General features: G+C 38.9%; 1 protein-coding gene across 2 annotated transcripts in view; it reads left to right on the forward strand.

The window, feature by feature from the left end:
• IGF1R (insulin like growth factor 1 receptor) overlaps positions 1–17,485 on the forward strand; it is a 394,443-nt gene that overhangs the window by 72,386 nt on the left and 304,572 nt on the right. For both annotated transcript variants that reach the window (XM_072617064.1, XM_072617069.1), the window contains one exon: positions 1,402–1,947. In XM_072617064.1, coding sequence (XP_072473165.1) covers positions 1,402–1,947 — 546 coding nt within the window. The remainder of the gene's footprint in view (positions 1–1,401; positions 1,948–17,485) is intronic.

Here is a 17,485-nt window from a genome sequence, read left to right on the forward strand (position 1 = left end):
CTTTCTCCCTCCTTTGAACTCTCATAGCTTTTTCTGCTTTACCACTCGTGTGACTTTCCCCCTAATATCTATGCATCTGGGTGCAAAGCCCACCTTTGAAACTTGAGAGCTGTATGACCAGGGGCAAACCATAAAACCTTAGCAGGCCTCAGTTTCCATATTGATAAATGGGTATAATATCTGTAACGTCTTCCTTACGGAGTTGTCGAGTGTCAGATGAGGTAACATGCAGAATCATTTGCAAATCTTAAGGGAAAGGGAATAAGTATTTACATAGTACCTACTATGTGCCAGACATTCTGCCAACGGGTACTTTACAAATGTTAACTCCTTTGAAGCTCACAAACAACCCTGTGTTGAGGTAGGTGCTGTTATTATTCACCATTTACAGGTGAGGAAACTGAGGCAAACAAATTAAGTGACTTGCCCAGAATTATACAACAAATGCCTGAGGCTAGATTTAGACTCAAGTCGTCCTGACTCCCAGCCCAGCACTGTACCCCCTATCTACCCCTACCCAGCTAGTTCTTATGCACTTGTTGTATAAATGACAAGATAGCGTCACTTTTCAAAATACTGAGAAGAGAAGCTATGAGGGCTGAAGGGGAAGGTGTTGATTTTTTCCACTTAAGAAGTACCAGAAATGTGCTGTAAACATCACAGTCTTTCTCAAAAAGTTTTCTTTGAGCCTGGTTTTGAGTTAGCTGTAGAATAGGTATACTTTGCCTAATGTCTTTAATTGTATCTAAGAAAATGTGATGTCGGGTAAAGCATCATTGAAGGGGACATTTAGTTTCATAAAAGTAATATTATAGAAATGAGTGATCAGATGAATGGCATATTAAGGTCTTAATCCTTTGCAATGGGATTTGGATATATGTATTCTTGGTGATATGAAAATATATTCTGGGTAATTATATGCAGGGCATGCCTGCATGTATAGGTACACAAGGTCAGGGAGAGAAAGGACTACAGGATACAAATTAATTGATAAAAGAAGACAGAATAATAGACTTTCAGCCCCCACTAGATTACCCTATTTCTAGGACATTTTGATCACTTTTAGGCCTCGATGGTTACTTGGTATTGTATAATAGTTGACAATATTTGTAGAACAGTTGGTTTTTTTTCCTCTTCAAGAAACAACATATTATATTATCAGTGGGAAGTATATAGCATGGATTCAACTACCAACTTAAGTTGTGAAACTCAGCAAGAGTAAGTTTTCAGTTCCATGCCTAAAGTTGGTCAACAATTATATTTTTATTTCTTTAGTGAAAACATAGATTTCTTGGAAAAGAGTGACCACATTCTAGGGTTGGTAATGTTTTCAGAGAAAATATTTCCTTTAACTAAAGTGTGTCTTGCCTTTTTCCCCCTCCTTTTCTTTTTTACTTCTAGTTTGTGGGCCAAACATTGACATTCGCAATGAAATCCAGGAGTTGAAGCGACTAGAAAACTGCACAGTGATTGAGGGCTACCTCCGAATTCTACTGATCTCAAAGGCAGAGGACTACAGGAACTTCCGATTCCCAAAACTCACGGTCATCACTGACTACTTGCTGCTTTTTCGTGTGGCGGGCTTGGAGAGCCTTAGTGACCTCTTCCCTAACCTTACAGTCATTCGAGGGAGAAACCTTTTTTATAACTATGCCCTGGTGATCTTTGAGATGACAAATCTCAAAGAGATTGGGTTATATAACCTTAGGAATATCACTCGGGGGGCCATCAGGATTGAGAAGAATTCAGACCTCTGTTACCTCTCCACTGTGGACTGGTCTTTGATTCTGGATGCTGTATCTAACAACTATATTGTGGGAAATAAATCTCCAAAGGAGTGTGGGGACCTTTGTCCAGGGACAATGGAAGAGAAGCCATTGTGTGAAAAGACAACCATTAATAATGAGTACAACTACCGCTGCTGGACCACAAACCACTGTCAGAAAAGTAAGAGTTAAATAAACTGCTTTTACTTGCTCCCCTTTCCCCGCCCTTTCTTTCCCCACCTTCTTTCTTTATGTAAAAGTAACTAGTTCTGATAATCCAGGTGGCTGTTTCATTTAATGAATTGGTAGGACTACCATTTCAGGCTTAGTTTCCTAAATGGATAGATCTCAATTGGAATTCTTTTCACATCTTAGACCTGGTGATGTAAGGATGTAATGATTACAACTGCTGTTCAACCCTGTTAGACTCTATATATGTATTCACAAACATGTATACTACATACATACATACATACATGTGCTAAGGGCCAGACATATGATCTTATTTAAACTTTGTATGCCACATGAGAAAAATGGTACTGTGTTTACACTTAATAGTTGCTTAAAGTTCATTGTTGGTTGTTGGAACAGATGGTTGTGGTGAAAAGTTGTGTTGTCAGTATACTATAGTACAGTGCTGTAGTACTCAACACAAACTATTACTTAAAAATGGAAAAAAAATTAGTAGTTAAGTCTATACCCATTTGGAAGGGTTAACTTGTGCCACATGTAAGGTGGTGATCACACAACTTTTAAGGTTTTTAGTGAATAATTGACTTTGGTTTCACAAGGACAGAGTGTGTCTGAACAGTATAGTTAAGCGGAGAGATGACTAAACTGGAAATCAGGAGATTTGGGTTATAGTTTAAACTCTGTCTCAAAATTAGTTCTATAACTCTGGCAAATCACTTACTTTGTTTGGGGCCTCAATTTCCTTATCTGTAATATTTATCTACCATATGTCACAGGATTGTCTTCTATGTAGAAGATTTGGAAAGCGAAATTTGTCATACCATGTAGAATGGTATTTTTATGTGTTCAGTTGATCTGTTCCAGAATCCCATTATTTCCTCCTCATTTTGACTTAGCCACAGGTAATCCTCCCCTTAATGTGATCAGAACCATGGGAATCAGATCAGAGTTGTTAAAATATCACGTTGATTACTCTCAGCAGATGTTTACGTGGTAATGACCAAGAGGATATTGCCTGCCAGTAATCATATTAGGAAAGTAATCAGCTATGTCTCATGATTGGTCCTGTTAAAGACTGAAGGTCTTCCCCTTTGTGTTCTTGCCATTTTCAAACTACAAAGAAATGCTCAATTAGGTGGTGCGAATAAACTGTGGAAAAAGGAGGGGAAAAATGATATGAGCCACAAGGTGCCTGTTGGTTTGATCCCATTTTGATCTCACTTGTGACAGAAATAATACCTTTTAAATCTAAAGTTGTTTCTGCACCCCAGGATGACTTAGTCGATCCTTGGTTCTGAATATGTGCATGCACATTCTTCATTTGAGAAGTACAGAAAGACCGCTCGCCTCTGAAGGAGCACAATGCAAGATCCGCATAAGACAGTTATAGTTACAGTGTTCAAACACTGTGATTGACATCTAAAGCATCATTGTGTGTTCTGCAAGCACTCTGATGATCCTGTTGCAAGATCCGTCATTTTACAAACCAAGCTTGATTGAAATGGGAGGAAGGCACTGCACCCAAGTTACTGTAGAAATTACTTAAAATTGTTGCTTATCATTAGCCACATCTTCTGCATGTAAGTACTGGAAAAGTGAACTCTTAAATAAATGGAGGCTTGAAGTATTTTCTATTAAAGGAAGTACTGAGGTTCTTGATTTTTAGTCCCCTCTTGGGAAAAACAACAAAACCACAACAAAAACCTGACAACAGTAACCACAACCAGAAACCCCAAATTAAAACCTCATCACCTATCACCTCATTGCTAGCTTTCTGTTGATGAGCCTTTTCAGAGGTGGCTGGACTGGTCTTCAGACAGTAGACGCATGGTTCATCTGTGGGCTTACATTTGAAGTCTCCTCAGCTTAGTTGGTTCTGCCAGAGCTGGTGCTGTGCTGGTTTAGCCTGCCAAGGTTATTCGCAGGATTAACTAACTCCACACTACAATGAAGCATCACAGTAGGACTATTCAAATGAAGAAGAAATATTGTACAAAATTTAATTCTTTAACTGTGTGTGTGTGTGTTATCTAAAAAGCTTTTTTTTAAAGTTTTATTATTGATGGTATCTCGTAGACTTAAAGTGTAATGCTCATAAGACCAGAGTGATAGACCACATCAGTTTGTTCCGTTTTTATACTGTACTTCTAATCCTGGTTGAAGCCTTTTGTAGATGTGCACCATAAAGAGCCTGGAGAAAAAGGGGGTGATGGAAGAGAACAGGAAAAAAATCTATGAACTCTAGTAGAAAAGAAATACTGAAAACACATATGTGAAAGATCTGTGGATTTCATGAATGTAGGTAACTTAAGTGGGAACTCCATCTGCCAATGCAGATTGAAACCCAACAATGACTTAGATAAATCCTAGAGAAAGGCTTTAGGTTAGATACCTACCTGTTCATGGTCAGAAGCAGAATTTGAATCCTCCTCTGCTTGACTATAAGCCCAGTTTGCTATGCTGCTTCATATAAATATATAGTCCTTGCTGATAATATTTCAATGATATATTCTTATAAGAAAGACATAGTTTTTAATTATTAACAGAAAACAAGGAAATATAACTTCTTTCCTCTCTGCTTACTTTCTAAATATGAAAATTCCATTTTTGCTTCTTCTGGTGGTTTCCTACTTAGAATGTTTATCTTTGTAATCCTTCCCCCTCACTGATTTTTTGTTTTCCCCTATAGTGCTTTGTACATAGTTAGATGCTTGACATATATGTGTTGATTTCTCTACCCTGCTTCTACTTATGTATTTATTATTGTGATCACATCTCCAGTAAGACTCTTGAAATCATATAAGGCTTACAAGAGTTCCATTTGAGAATTGCAAAATTAGAAAAATAAAATACTCTCTTTGACCTTAGGATAAGAATTTGGAGATTATTTTTAAAAAATAAACTAAATCAGAGTTGTAGGTAACCAAAAATCATAATGAATACCTAATAGAGAAATTTAAACTCATGGTAGAGATGGAGGGGATATGATTTAAAATAGAAAAAAAAATCCTGGGAAAACAAATAAACCTTCAAAAGTCTAAACAATTCACCTGGCATTTGTAACTCTTTCTCAGGTGCCTGTTTGTACCTAACATGCCTAATCTAATTCAAAAGAGAGAAGTACTTTATGGGGCAATTCCAGTACTTTTTGTATTTATAAAAATCTACTAAAAATTAGGATAGAAGCATGATAAGCCTTGGGACATTATTACTAAAGAGCCAGTGACTCTCTAAAAAAAGTTTTGTACACTCCATCTACAACTTTAACTTTCCAGGTAACTTTCCATGATATGTGCTGCATTTTTTTTTTTTTTTGCCTTTTTTGTTTGTTTTTGTTGAAAGCAGGCAGCAGTGTGCAGAAGTGATTCTTGAGTGAGGCAAAGGATTGTCAGGTGTTGAAATACTGATATTCTGTAGGTGTGTTTAACAGCCTTTGGCTAATGAGGAGAATAATGTCAATGGCTCTTAGTTTGCAAAGGTTGAGAACCCATTGAAGATATAATGGGGGAAACAGGCTTTTTGTTCTTTCTCCTTTTAAATTTTTCAGATATGACTACTTTGCTATTTTCTGTGATCAGCTACCTTGTGTTAGCCATTATCAAAGCATATTACGGCAAAAAAAAAAAAAAAAAGAAAAAAACCTGCTGAAAGGTTTGAAAATTTACTTATAGGTTGAACCTTGTCCTGTAGTAATTATATTGTACTTGTGTGTCTTTTATCCTGACTGCTTTTTCTTTAGCTGATGTTTGCTCAGTGGAATTTCCATTACTCAGTTTCAGGTAAAGACAGAACTCTAACTGCTAAACTTCCATCTCTAAGCACTTTTTAACATATCAGGATAAACAGCTTGTGGTCTGCTCAAATCACTGTGATTGCGGCCAGGAAATCTATGAAGGCAGTGAGCCCAGCCATGTTGGAAGCTGACTTAGCTGGTGGTGCAGCTTAATTTCAATTAAAAGGGCATTGACTGGCACCAGCAATCCCAGAATTTGTTGCCTTTCATCCCGACTCCTAAATGAGAAGTCAGAAAAATAGCAGATCTGAGCCTTCCTGTGAGAAGGGATTAAATTACTCACTTTATTGACAAAGTGAAAAGTTTACTCTCCTCTCCTGGACTGACTCAGGTATTTAGAATGAAGGGGGGGGTGGGGGGTGGGGGTGGGGTGGGGTGGGGGTATTCATAACAACTCTCCATTTCCCCTACTCTCTTTGTAGTTTCCCCAAATGTATCATTCCAAAGTTCATAGCCCAGGTAATTCTGGTGTATGAAATGAAAAGCTGTCTTTTAGTTTCTTGTAGATTGCTAACCAGTTGAGCCCTCCAGGTAGGGGCCCATGACTCATTAAGAGTTCAGTGAGTCAGCAGTTGGTTTTGGGGCATTGCCTGATCTTCTAACATGAGACCCCACGCATATGTTGTGTTAAGAGGGAGTAGCATGCATTTGGGTATGAGCAATCTATGAAGCATCTGGAAATTTGTGTAAGTTAAGCCCTTGCATTCTAAAGCCAGCTTGGGCTTCTTGGCCTCTCCTTAGCTCCCAGGTGTGTGCTACCTCTACCTAGGGAGGCATAGTGCTTGCCAAGATGGAACCCTCCAGTTGTTTAAGGAATCTGGGAATCCAGCCTGATATGTCTTTAAGTCTATGCAGAAAAGAGAGGAGCGTTTTGTTCTCAATGGATTGCTAGGTTTGGAAGTCATTCTCACTTCTGTGGCAACTTTTTCCTTCTGTTTTTAATGTGATTGAAGCAGCAGCAAAGAACTCAGTATAAAATAATAACAATAACTCACATTTAGATGCTGCTTTGTAGATTGCGAAGTGCTTTCTTTACAACTACCCTAGCAAGTAATGTCAGTATTATGTACTCCCATTTTACAGATGGACAAAATGAAGATCAGAGAGGCCTTGGAGGGAAAGGCAGAGTGAACCCTTGTTGGGAATTGTAGAAGCTTTGCTTTGTTTTTCTTGTTTTTTTGGTCAGGCATGGCTTTTGAGGTCCTTCCTAGCCAGTGAAGAGTCTGTAAACCTGGGTCTGATTTTAAGTTCAGTGTGCTTTTCTCCATACCCAGATTCCTCAACTTTTGTCATATGTACTTGTACTGAATGTCTGACTATGATAGATCCCTATGATCCCCTTCTTTTGGAGTGGGATGTGTGTGTGTGTGTCCTTCTTCCTTTCTTCATAGCTACGGTGACAAGGAAATATACTAGCAGTTGTAAGGGTCCCTTCTTGTCTTGGGATCTGTTGTTCTTCTGTCTGGGCTTTTGGATATTTGTAGGAAGAGACTGTTAGAACCCATCTCACTCATTTTCTATACTTTTGTTCTATAGGTCTTCCATGACCTTCTCAGAGGCCTCAGTAGACCAGGCCAATTACCCACCCCTTTCTTTTCATCCTAAAGTTTCTCCATAACAGGGGCAACCCTGAATTTTAATAGTTCTGTCTAATGAGATTTATTCCTTATTTGCATGTATGTGGTCCCTTGGAAGGCCCACCCCTTCCCTAGCTTCCGATTAGGACAGATGCTATTCAGCTTTTTCTAGCCATATGATCATATCTTGGTACCTCATAAGCCATTCCCTCAGGTATCTTGGGAATCAGATTCCTGTTCCTGTGCTAAAATCATGGGAACAGTCTTGGAAAAATAGGAGATCCAAGGAACCCAAAAATTGTTCAAAATTCCCATTGAAGCAGGTGCTGCCTATACCATAGAGCCAGGTGACTCCTCAAACAACAGCTGCTGCCACCACCCAAACAAAACTAAGGCCAGATAGGTGCACTCCACACTGTGGGTAACAGAGGTCTGTACTCCCTCTCTTGTGGTCATTCTCTCCTGCCTTTTCCAGCAACCCCGGGACTGCTTATACTGCCAAGCCAAATGACCTGAAACTGTTTTTGTGTAGTCAACTCAACAAGCTGCTAGTAAGAGCTGGTGCAAAGGAAAGCATTTGAAGTCAGAGGACATGGGTTCAGATCCCAGTGCTGCCACTTACTCTTTCTGTCACTTAATCTCTCTAGCTCTCAATTTTTTTATCTTTAATATGAGGGAGTTGGATTAGGTGGTCTATAACATCCGCTATGGTTCTAAATCTATCATCTATGATGAAATGAATTCCTGATTACTTTCCGAATAGTAAAGTCTTTACAAAAAAAACACAAAACTTCCTTACCTCCTCCTATGAAGTCTTATTTCTTTATGACTTTGTACCAAGTAATATTACTGAAAGGGTTTACTGTAACCAAAACTGATTAGTTTGTAAAGGAGAAGTCATTTGTGAAAGAGTTAACTTTTTCATTTTTATTATTTATTTTAAACATTTTTTCTTTTTAAATTTTGAGTTTCAGTGTCTCTCTCCCTCCTGCCTCTCCCCCACCTGTTGAGAAGATAAGCAGTGTATCAGTTATTCATATGAAATCATGCAAAACATTTCCATCTTAACCCTATCAAACATATCAACAAAATAAAGCAAAAACGAAACAAAGCAAAGTAAGAAAATTATACTTCAGTTTGCACTGCATTCATCAGTTCTTCTTCTGGAGGTGGATAGCATTTTTTCATCATGACTGCTTCGGAATTGCCTGGGACCTTGTATTGATCAGAGTAGCCGGTTTTTCACACTTGATAATATTACAATATTGCTATTACTATATATAATGTCCTCCTGATTTTACTCATTTCACTTTGCATCAGTTCATATAGATCTTGCCATGTTTTTCTGAAACAATCTCCCTTGTCATTTTTTCATAGCACTTTATTGCAATCATATGACACACCTTATTTGGCCATTCCCCTATTGATAAACATCCCTTCAATTTCCAATTCTTTGCCACCACAAAAAAAGCTGCTATAAACTTTTTTGTGCCCTTAGGTCTTTTCCTTTTTCTTTGATCTGTTTTAAAGTACAGACCTAGGAGAGATATTTATGAATCAAAGGGCACATGCACAGTTTTATAGCCCTTTGGGCATAGTTCCAGATTGTTCTACAGAATGGTTGGACCAGTTCACTACTCCACCAAAAGTTCATTAACATACCTATAATGCCCATTTTGCCGATGAGGGAACAGACTCAGAAAGGGTAACTGACTTATTTGCTCTCCTTCATACAACTTTTAAGTCTCACAAAGACAATTGGAATCCAACTCCATGCCCAGTACTCCATCCACTATGTCGTGCTTCATTCACTGCCTGCAGGAGGCAGATTGAAGGCAGGGAAATTTGATGGTGAGAGAGAGCTTTTCCATTTGTGACACAAGTAACATTAAACAGGGGCCATTTGTTGGCAGGACACTTAAAAATCATTTGGAGTTAAAACACTGAAGTGTTCAAACGCATCTGTCAGGAATGGAGCTGTCCAAAATGAGCAGGTTTCCATCTGAGTGCCCTGAAACAGTAGAGTTGAGGTAGGATTGCCCAGTAGGGTTGAACAACCATCATTGCTTGTGCTACTATAAGAGGGGCCATCTTCCAAAGCAGTGACTCTGTCCAGGACAAGGTCTTTACCTTTAAATTGAAAAAACACTGTAAGTAAAAAAAAGTAGAAAGCTAGGATGGTCTAGTAGAAAGATTATTAGATTTGGAGTCAGAAGAGACCTGGATCCAAATCCTGACTCTGATACTTAAAGGGTACAGTGGATAGAGCACTGGACCTGGAAGATCTGAGTTCAAATTTGACCTTACCAGACACTCACCAGCTGTGTGACCCTGGACAAGTCACTTAATTTCCCTATGTCTCAGTTTCCTCAGCTTTAAAATGGGGATAATAATGTAATAGCACCTACCTCACAGGGTCGTTGTGAAAATTAAATGAGAAAATGAGTGCCTGACCCCTAGGAGGTGCTTAATACATACTGTTCTCCTTCTCTCCTCCCCTTCATAACTGTACAAGCTAAGGTAAGTTGTTAAACCTTTCTAGGTCTTATTTTCATCATCTGAAAAATCATAACTGTAACTTTCACCCTTATTGAATTGCTCTGGGGAAAGTACTTTGTAAAAATTTAAATACTGTACAGGCCTCTTCTTATCATCCTAGTCCCAATTTTGCTTTTATTTTGCTGTATGACTATGAATAAGTCACTTTATCCCTCTTGGCCTGAGCTTCTTTGTATGTACAGTGAAGGGTTAGAAAAAATGACCTCTAAAGAGCCCCTTTCTGCACTCAAATTTTATTATTGTAGATAAGGTTTTTCCCCCTTTAATCATTGTTGCAGGCAGTGACTATTGGGTTGATAATAGTGCTGCCTTTTGGTAGGTTGCGTAACTCTCCATGGCTTAAAGAAGAGAATCTAGCTCTTTATATAGGTGTGTGGTGATTTACTATTGTATGTGTATGCGTGTGTGTGTGCATGCGTGTATATGTGTTTCATTCAGCTAATAAACCCTATAAATTGATGATACCTGCAAGTTTGGTTGCCTTGAACAAAGAATGCGTAAACCTGATGCTCAACTCCCAGTTCCTTCCATTTTCTTTCTTAAAATGAAAAAAAAAAGTACATTTATGGTTACAGAATAGAGTGGGATGGAGTTTCTTTGCTTAACAATTAAAAAGCACATTTTTACATAAAACTGTAAGTCACAAATGGTGTTCTAAGAATACATGCTTGGCCCATTCTCTTTTTTGGGAGGGGAGAGGGTGATAACTTGTTTTCTGTTCTCTCCCTCTCACATCAGTAACACCCCCTGCCACACAGTTAATAGCAGGAAATGTACACTGGATCCCTCTGTCCTTGCTTAGACCTTCCGCTCAAGGATACCAGGTGGGTGGGAAAATGTTGTGTGGGAACATTAGGCATGTTAGGCAGCCAGGCTTCTATTTAATTTTGTTACTGAGCAGAAGTTGGTTTTTGTTTTTGCATCTCCTTCATAAACAAAGGAAAAGATCTCTGCTTCCTTCCGTGCAACTTTTACGGAAATCATGTTTTCCGGGAGGAGGGTGCTCTTGATTCTACACAGCGCATTAAGTGGATACATTTGACCTCTTAGGGAAAAAAAAAATGTGCAAGCTGAACCAAGGAATAATTTCCTGTGTATTCATCTTCTTAAAAGTTCTAATGGGAAGAAACTTTGATAACAGAAAACAGAAGATTATAAGATGCCAGTTATTAAAGTTCAGTGGCTCTTTCAGGTCTTTAATCAGAGGTGTTGTTTTTTTTTTAATAAATTCTATACTAGTACAAGGAAGCCTTGCTTGTTGACAGTCATTTGTTATTATGGTGGTGAGTTCTACTGTCCAATCTAATATTTGTACCCAGTGTTTCTCTGGGGAGGAGGATCCCAGCTGCATTTCTCTGACATCTGCTCTTGGCAGCAGATCTATGAAGTTGGGGTTGCCATACTGGATTTCCGGCTAGAATCAAAGTGCTTGGATGGCTTCTAGCAGCTGCTGGGGCTGGGGAATTGGGCTTAAAAGTGAAAATGGGGGAAAGATTGAGAATAAACAGCCCGTGGTAGAAAAAAGAAAAAGAGAAAGAAACTGAAGTTGGTATTGATAGTACCACTTTCTTGGGCAGCAGGCATTTTTAAATTAGGATTTTTTCAAAAGACATTAGTGGTGATATATGGAATAATGGAAAGAACTCAAGTGCTTCCAGTCAGTGAAGGGTTGCTTTGTTACTGGGTTAGTAATTCAGAATAAGGGTTTTCATTCTGGCTTCTTGACCTTTTGATAATTAATAGTATTACCAAGATATGAGGCTATCACTCAGATATGGGCCAGGTCTGGTTTTATTTTGATTCTAGTAAGGAATCATCTTCTGCCTCAATGAACCTAAATAAATTAGTACATTAAAAAGATTTCTGCTGAGTAATTACGCAGAAGTTTCACTGTAGGTTTTAAGGAAAGATGCATTGGCATACTAATTCCATTCATTTTTCATTCCAAGGAAAAGCAAGAGGACCTCAATTATACGGGAGATTGTCTTTGCAAATGGATGCTGACACTCTGCATAACTTTATTTTTCTTGTTGCCACCCCCCAAAATAATTGCATTTCCTTCCCACTGCCACCATTCCTTCCATTACCACCCTCTACCCAACAAATTCATACCCTCTTGACCCTCCTTTTGAATTTTTGTTGCTAACCGTTGCGGGGGCTGAGACTTAAAAGCACCTTCACCATAATCACAAGTGGAATCCTGGGAATGTACAGTTCTCTGAGAAGAATGTTTCTTTAACTCAACAAATCTGTCTTTTAAAGATCCCTGTGGGAAGATCATTAGAAGCCATCCAGTGGGTGTTCAAGAGGAAAGGTGTGCCAGTGGGTGTGCTTAAATAGAGTACTTTCTATTGGTAGAGAATTGTTCATATGGCACAATTCTTTTTTTTTTTTTGACAGCGTATCATTTTTAACAGGAATTCCAGTTTTATGGGATAAAAGTGAAAGCATTTTATTAATTACAAAATGAATCATCATTCCAATTTTTTGGGCAATTCATAGTTTCAGGTTTGTTAGATGCCTCAGCAATATCAAGAACTCTTAATATCACAGCTACTTTATGCCAATTAAATTACACCTTAAATATAAATTTTGTGACAAGGAACCCACAGCCCTCCCCTTCTCAGCCCATAGAATAATCTCCATTGGTGGATTATTTTTATTAGTCTATTCATAGCGGCTTTGATAATGTAAGGATAAAGAGAAGATGAAGGGCTTTGAGCAGTGTTAAATGGTCTAATCAGAATTCTAAAGTTGAATAATTAGATAATATGAATGAAACCCTTAGGCTAATTGAAGAGGATGGTTTTGGATATAAGCAGTTTATTAACATTAGTTTCCAACCTTTTCTTTCCTTTGCCCTCCCATCTTTATTTGTCTGTTTCCTTCCTCTCTTTTTTCTTCCTTTTCCTATGTGAAACTTCCTATATTAGACAGACATTTTAGACACGTAGAAGATAATAAATAAGTAATAATAAATAATAAAACATATTCCCTCCTCTCATGCAGCTCTATTTTTACAAGCAACAGTGATATAAAGTTATACATAAATTTATAAAAGAAATGTGAATAGTTCCATCCAAATAGTAACATCCAAATAGTAACATCCAAAGAGAAAACAGTTATCCCTGGGTGGTGGTAGAAGAAATAGTGTTGGTCAAGCTTCCACACACAAAAAAGTTTGATCACTGACTGACTCATTCGCTTGACTTTCCCCATTACTCAATCTCACTGTTAGTTGCCTTGTCTTGTGCAACTGTTGGCTAATCTTCCCACTGTGATTACATAGATTGTCAAGTCCTTGAAGGTAAGGACTGTTTTCTATATTTCCTCTATATCTTTCTTGTTATCTAACAGAGTCCTAGGTAATAATAATAATAATAATAGTTTTTCACATTTATATGATACTTTGCAGATTCCTAAGGACTTTCTTTTTAAAAGTACAATCAGTTTTTTTTTCAATTCACAAGATTGTATTCTCTCGAGGGGAGGAGCCAAGATGGAGGAATAGAAAGATACACATATGCTAGCTCTGAACCCACAGCCTATAAAATACCTGTAAAGAAGAACTCCCAACAAATTTGGGAGCAGCAGAAGCCACAGAACAACAGAGCAGACAAGATTTCTGTTCCAGAGAGACCTGAAAAACTGACCCAAAAGGTCCATCACACACTAGATCTGGAGCAGAGCCTAGCCCTGCCTTGGCCATGTGGCACTGAGAGGAGCAGATCTGAGCAGGCTTCAGGGACAGAATCTCCAGTGGCCAGGCAGGTCCCTCCACTCACAGGCGCAAAGGTCAGTGAGAAAGTCTTTTTGGCTTTCTGAGAGGGGAGAGGGGTATCCCCATACCTCAGGCCCCCTCAAGAGGCAGCAGCGGAGGCAGCAGCAGACAAGGGCTCCCAAAGCTCGCAGGAGCCCGGATCCTTTGTTGAAGGTCTCTGCATAAACCCCCTGAGGGAACTGAGCCCCTTGGGGAGGCCCTGCCCCCCACCAGAGCACCTGAACTTAATCCCACACTGAATAACAGCCCCACCCCCGCCAAAAGCCCTGAGGCTGGGAAGCAGCATTTGAATCTCAGACCCCAAGCGCTGGCTGGGCAGATCTGGAGGTGAGGTGGGTGTGGAGAGGACACTCAGAAGTCAAGTCACTGGCTGGGAAAATGCCCAGAAAAGGGAAAAAAAAATAAGACCATAGAAGGTTACTTTCTTGGTGAACATATATCTCCTCCCTTCCTTTCTGATGAGGAAGAACAATGCTTACCATCAGGGAAAGACATAGAAATCAAGGTTCCTGTACCCCAAACATCCAAAATAAATATTCAATGGGCTCAGGCCATGGAAGAGATCAAAAAGGATTTTGAAAATCAAGTTAGAGAGGTGGAGGAAAAACTGGGAAAAGAAATGAGAGAGATGCAAGAAAAGCAGGTCAACACCTTGCTAAAGGAGACCCAAAAAAATGCTGAAGAAAATAACATCTTAAAAATAGGCTAACTCAATTGGCAAAAGAGGTTCAAAAAGCCAATGAGGAGAAGAATGCTTTCAAAAGCAGAATTAGCCAAATGGAAAAGGATGTTCAAAAGCTCACTGAAGAAAATAGTTCTTTCAAAATTAGAATGGAACAGATGGAGGCTAATGACTTTAAGAGAAACCAAGAAATCACAAAACAAAACCAAAAGAATGAAAAAATGGAAGATAATGTGAAATATCTCATTGGAAAAACAACTGACCTGGAAAATAGATCCAGGAGAGACAATTTAAAAATTATGGGACTACCTGAAAGCCATGATCAAAAAAAGAGCCTAGACATCATCTTTCATGAAATTATCAAGGAAAACTGCCCTGAGATTCTAGAACCAGAGGGCAAAATAAATATTCAAGGAATCCACTGATCATTGCCTGAAAGAGATCCAAAAAGAGAAACTCCTAGGAACATTGTGGCCAAATTCCAGAGTTCCCAGGTCAAGGAGAAAATATTGCAAGCATCTAGAAAGAAACAATTCAAGTATTGTGGAAATACAATCAGGATAACACAAGATCTAGCAGCTTCTACATTAAGGGATCGAAGGGCATGGAATAGGATATTCCAGAAGTCAAAGGAACTAGGACTAAAACCAAGAATCACCTACCCAGCAAAACTGAGTATAATACTTCAGGGGAAAAAATGGTCTTTCAATGAAATAGAGGACTTTCAAGCATTCTTGATGAAAAGACCAGAGCTGAAAAGAAAATCTGACTTTCAAACACAAGAATGAAGAGAAGTATGAAAAGGTAAACAGTAAAGAGAAGTCATAAGGGACTTACTAAAGTTGATCTGTTTACATTCCTATATGGAAAGACAATATTTGTAACTCTTGAAACTTTTCAGTATCTGGGTACTGGGTGGGATTACACACACACACACATGCACATGCACATGCACACACACAGAGCACCGAGTGAGTTGAATAAGATGGGATCATATCTTAAAAAAATGAAATTAAGCAGTGAGAGAGAAATATATTGGGAGGAGAAAGGGAGAAATGGAATGGGGCAAATTATCTCTCATAAAAGAGGCAAGCAAAAGACTTTTTAGTGGAGGGAAAAAGAGGGGAGGTGAGAGAAAACCATGAAGTTTACTCTCATCACATTCCACTAAAGGAAGGAATACAATGCACAATCATTTTGGTATGAAAACCTATCTTACAACACAAGAAAGTGGGGGAGAAGGGGATAAGCGGGGCGGGGGGGATGATGGAAGGGAGGGCAAAGGGAGGAGGGAGCAATTTGAAGTCAACACTTGTGGAGGGGCAGGATCAAAAGAGAGAATAGAAGCAATGGGGGGCAGGATAGGATGGAGGGAAATATAATTAGTCTTACACAACACGACTATTATGGAAGTCATTTGCAAAACTACACATATATGGCCTATATTGAATTACTTGCCTTCCCAAAGGGAATGGGTGGGGAGGGAGGGATGAAGAGAAGTTGGAAGTCAAAGTTTTAGGAACAACTGTTGAGTATTGTTCTTACTACTAGGAAATGAGAAATACAGGTAATGGGGTATAGAAAGTTATCTGGTCCTACAGGACAAAAGAGAAGATGGGGACAAGGGAGAAGGGAGGGAAGGTAGAAGAGACGGCAGATTGGTGATAGGGGCATTTAGAATGCTCAGTGTTTTGGGGTGGGGCGAGGGGACAAATGGGGGAAAAATTTGGAACCCAAAGTTTTGTGAAAATGAATGTTAAAAGTTAAATAAATTTAAATTGAAAAAAAATTGTATTCTCTCCTCACTTCTTTTCTTCCTCTTTGCTGGAAAAAAAAGATAAACCCTTGTATCAGATATGCAAGTCAAGCAAAATATTTTCACCTTGTCAGTATCCAAAAATTTATGTCCTTCTGTACCTTGAATCTGTCACCTCTCTGTCAGGAAGTAACCAGCTGGCCTCATGACTGGTCCTTTGGAATTATGCTTGGTCATTGAATTGATCAGAGTTCTTAAGTCTTTGAAAGTGTTGTTGTTGTATGAATGCTTGTCTTGGTTCTGACAGAGCACTTCCCTCACAACTCCCACGAGGTGGAATTAGTGCAACTATTATTACCAACCTTTTTACAAAAGAGGAAGACGAGGTCCATGTAGGCACTAAGTCAGAATTTGTTGATTGATTCCATTTGTTGTCCTGATTATTTTCTGGGGATTAATGACCATTCAGTAGGAAAAGAGAAGTTACTTACCTTTGTAATGAAGTTTATTCCATCTAATTGGGAGAGGGAATGGATTTAATTGATACAGGTGGTAACTCTATGTACCTCCTTTGCAATTTCCAGTCCTAAGGAAGAGGTTAAGTAACTTAGTCGGTTCCTGACAGCCAATGTTGTGTCAGAGAAAACATCTGAACTCAGGGCTCCCTAGTTTTGAGGCCATCTCTCTATCCACTGAATTATAGCTGTCAAACACCCCTCAACACTCCGTAGTACTGCCAAACTAGATCAAAATATACTTGGGGACACTTTTAGCAATATAAATTAAAATACAATAGAACATAGGCAATGTTACTACTTGTGGTTTTCTAAATAACTGAAACCTTAGGATTTGGTGACTCCTATAAAGTTCTATTAACTCTTGAAGACACATCAATAGACCTTGATGTTTCTCATAATATTTAATATTTATCTAGTGCTTTTAGGTTTGCAAAACACTGTGCATGTGTTATCTCATTTGATCCTCACATCAGCCCTGTAAAGTAAGTGCTGTTATTATCTATATTTTTCAGATGAAGAAACTGCCACAAATAACAATGATAACTAACATTTATATAGCCACTAAAACTTTCCAGGCACTGTGCTAAGTGCTCTACCAATATTTTCTCATTTGGTCTTCCCAATCGTCCTGTGAGGTAGGTGCTGTTATTACCCCGATTTTGCAGATGAGGAAACTGAAGCAAACAAGTTATGTGACTTGCCCAAGGTCAAACAGCTAGTAAGTGTTGGAGGCTGGATTTGAACTCAGGTTTTCCCGACTCCAGATCCAGGGCTCTTTCCACTGCATCCCCTGGCTGCCTAGCAACAAACAGTCATCACCTATGACAGAGGAGCTTTGACACTGTCTGCTTTGCGTTTGCT

Source organism: Notamacropus eugenii, chromosome 1, assembly GCF_028372415.1.
Source record: "Notamacropus eugenii isolate mMacEug1 chromosome 1, mMacEug1.pri_v2, whole genome shotgun sequence".
NCBI lineage: Eukaryota > Metazoa > Chordata > Mammalia > Diprotodontia > Macropodidae > Notamacropus > Notamacropus eugenii.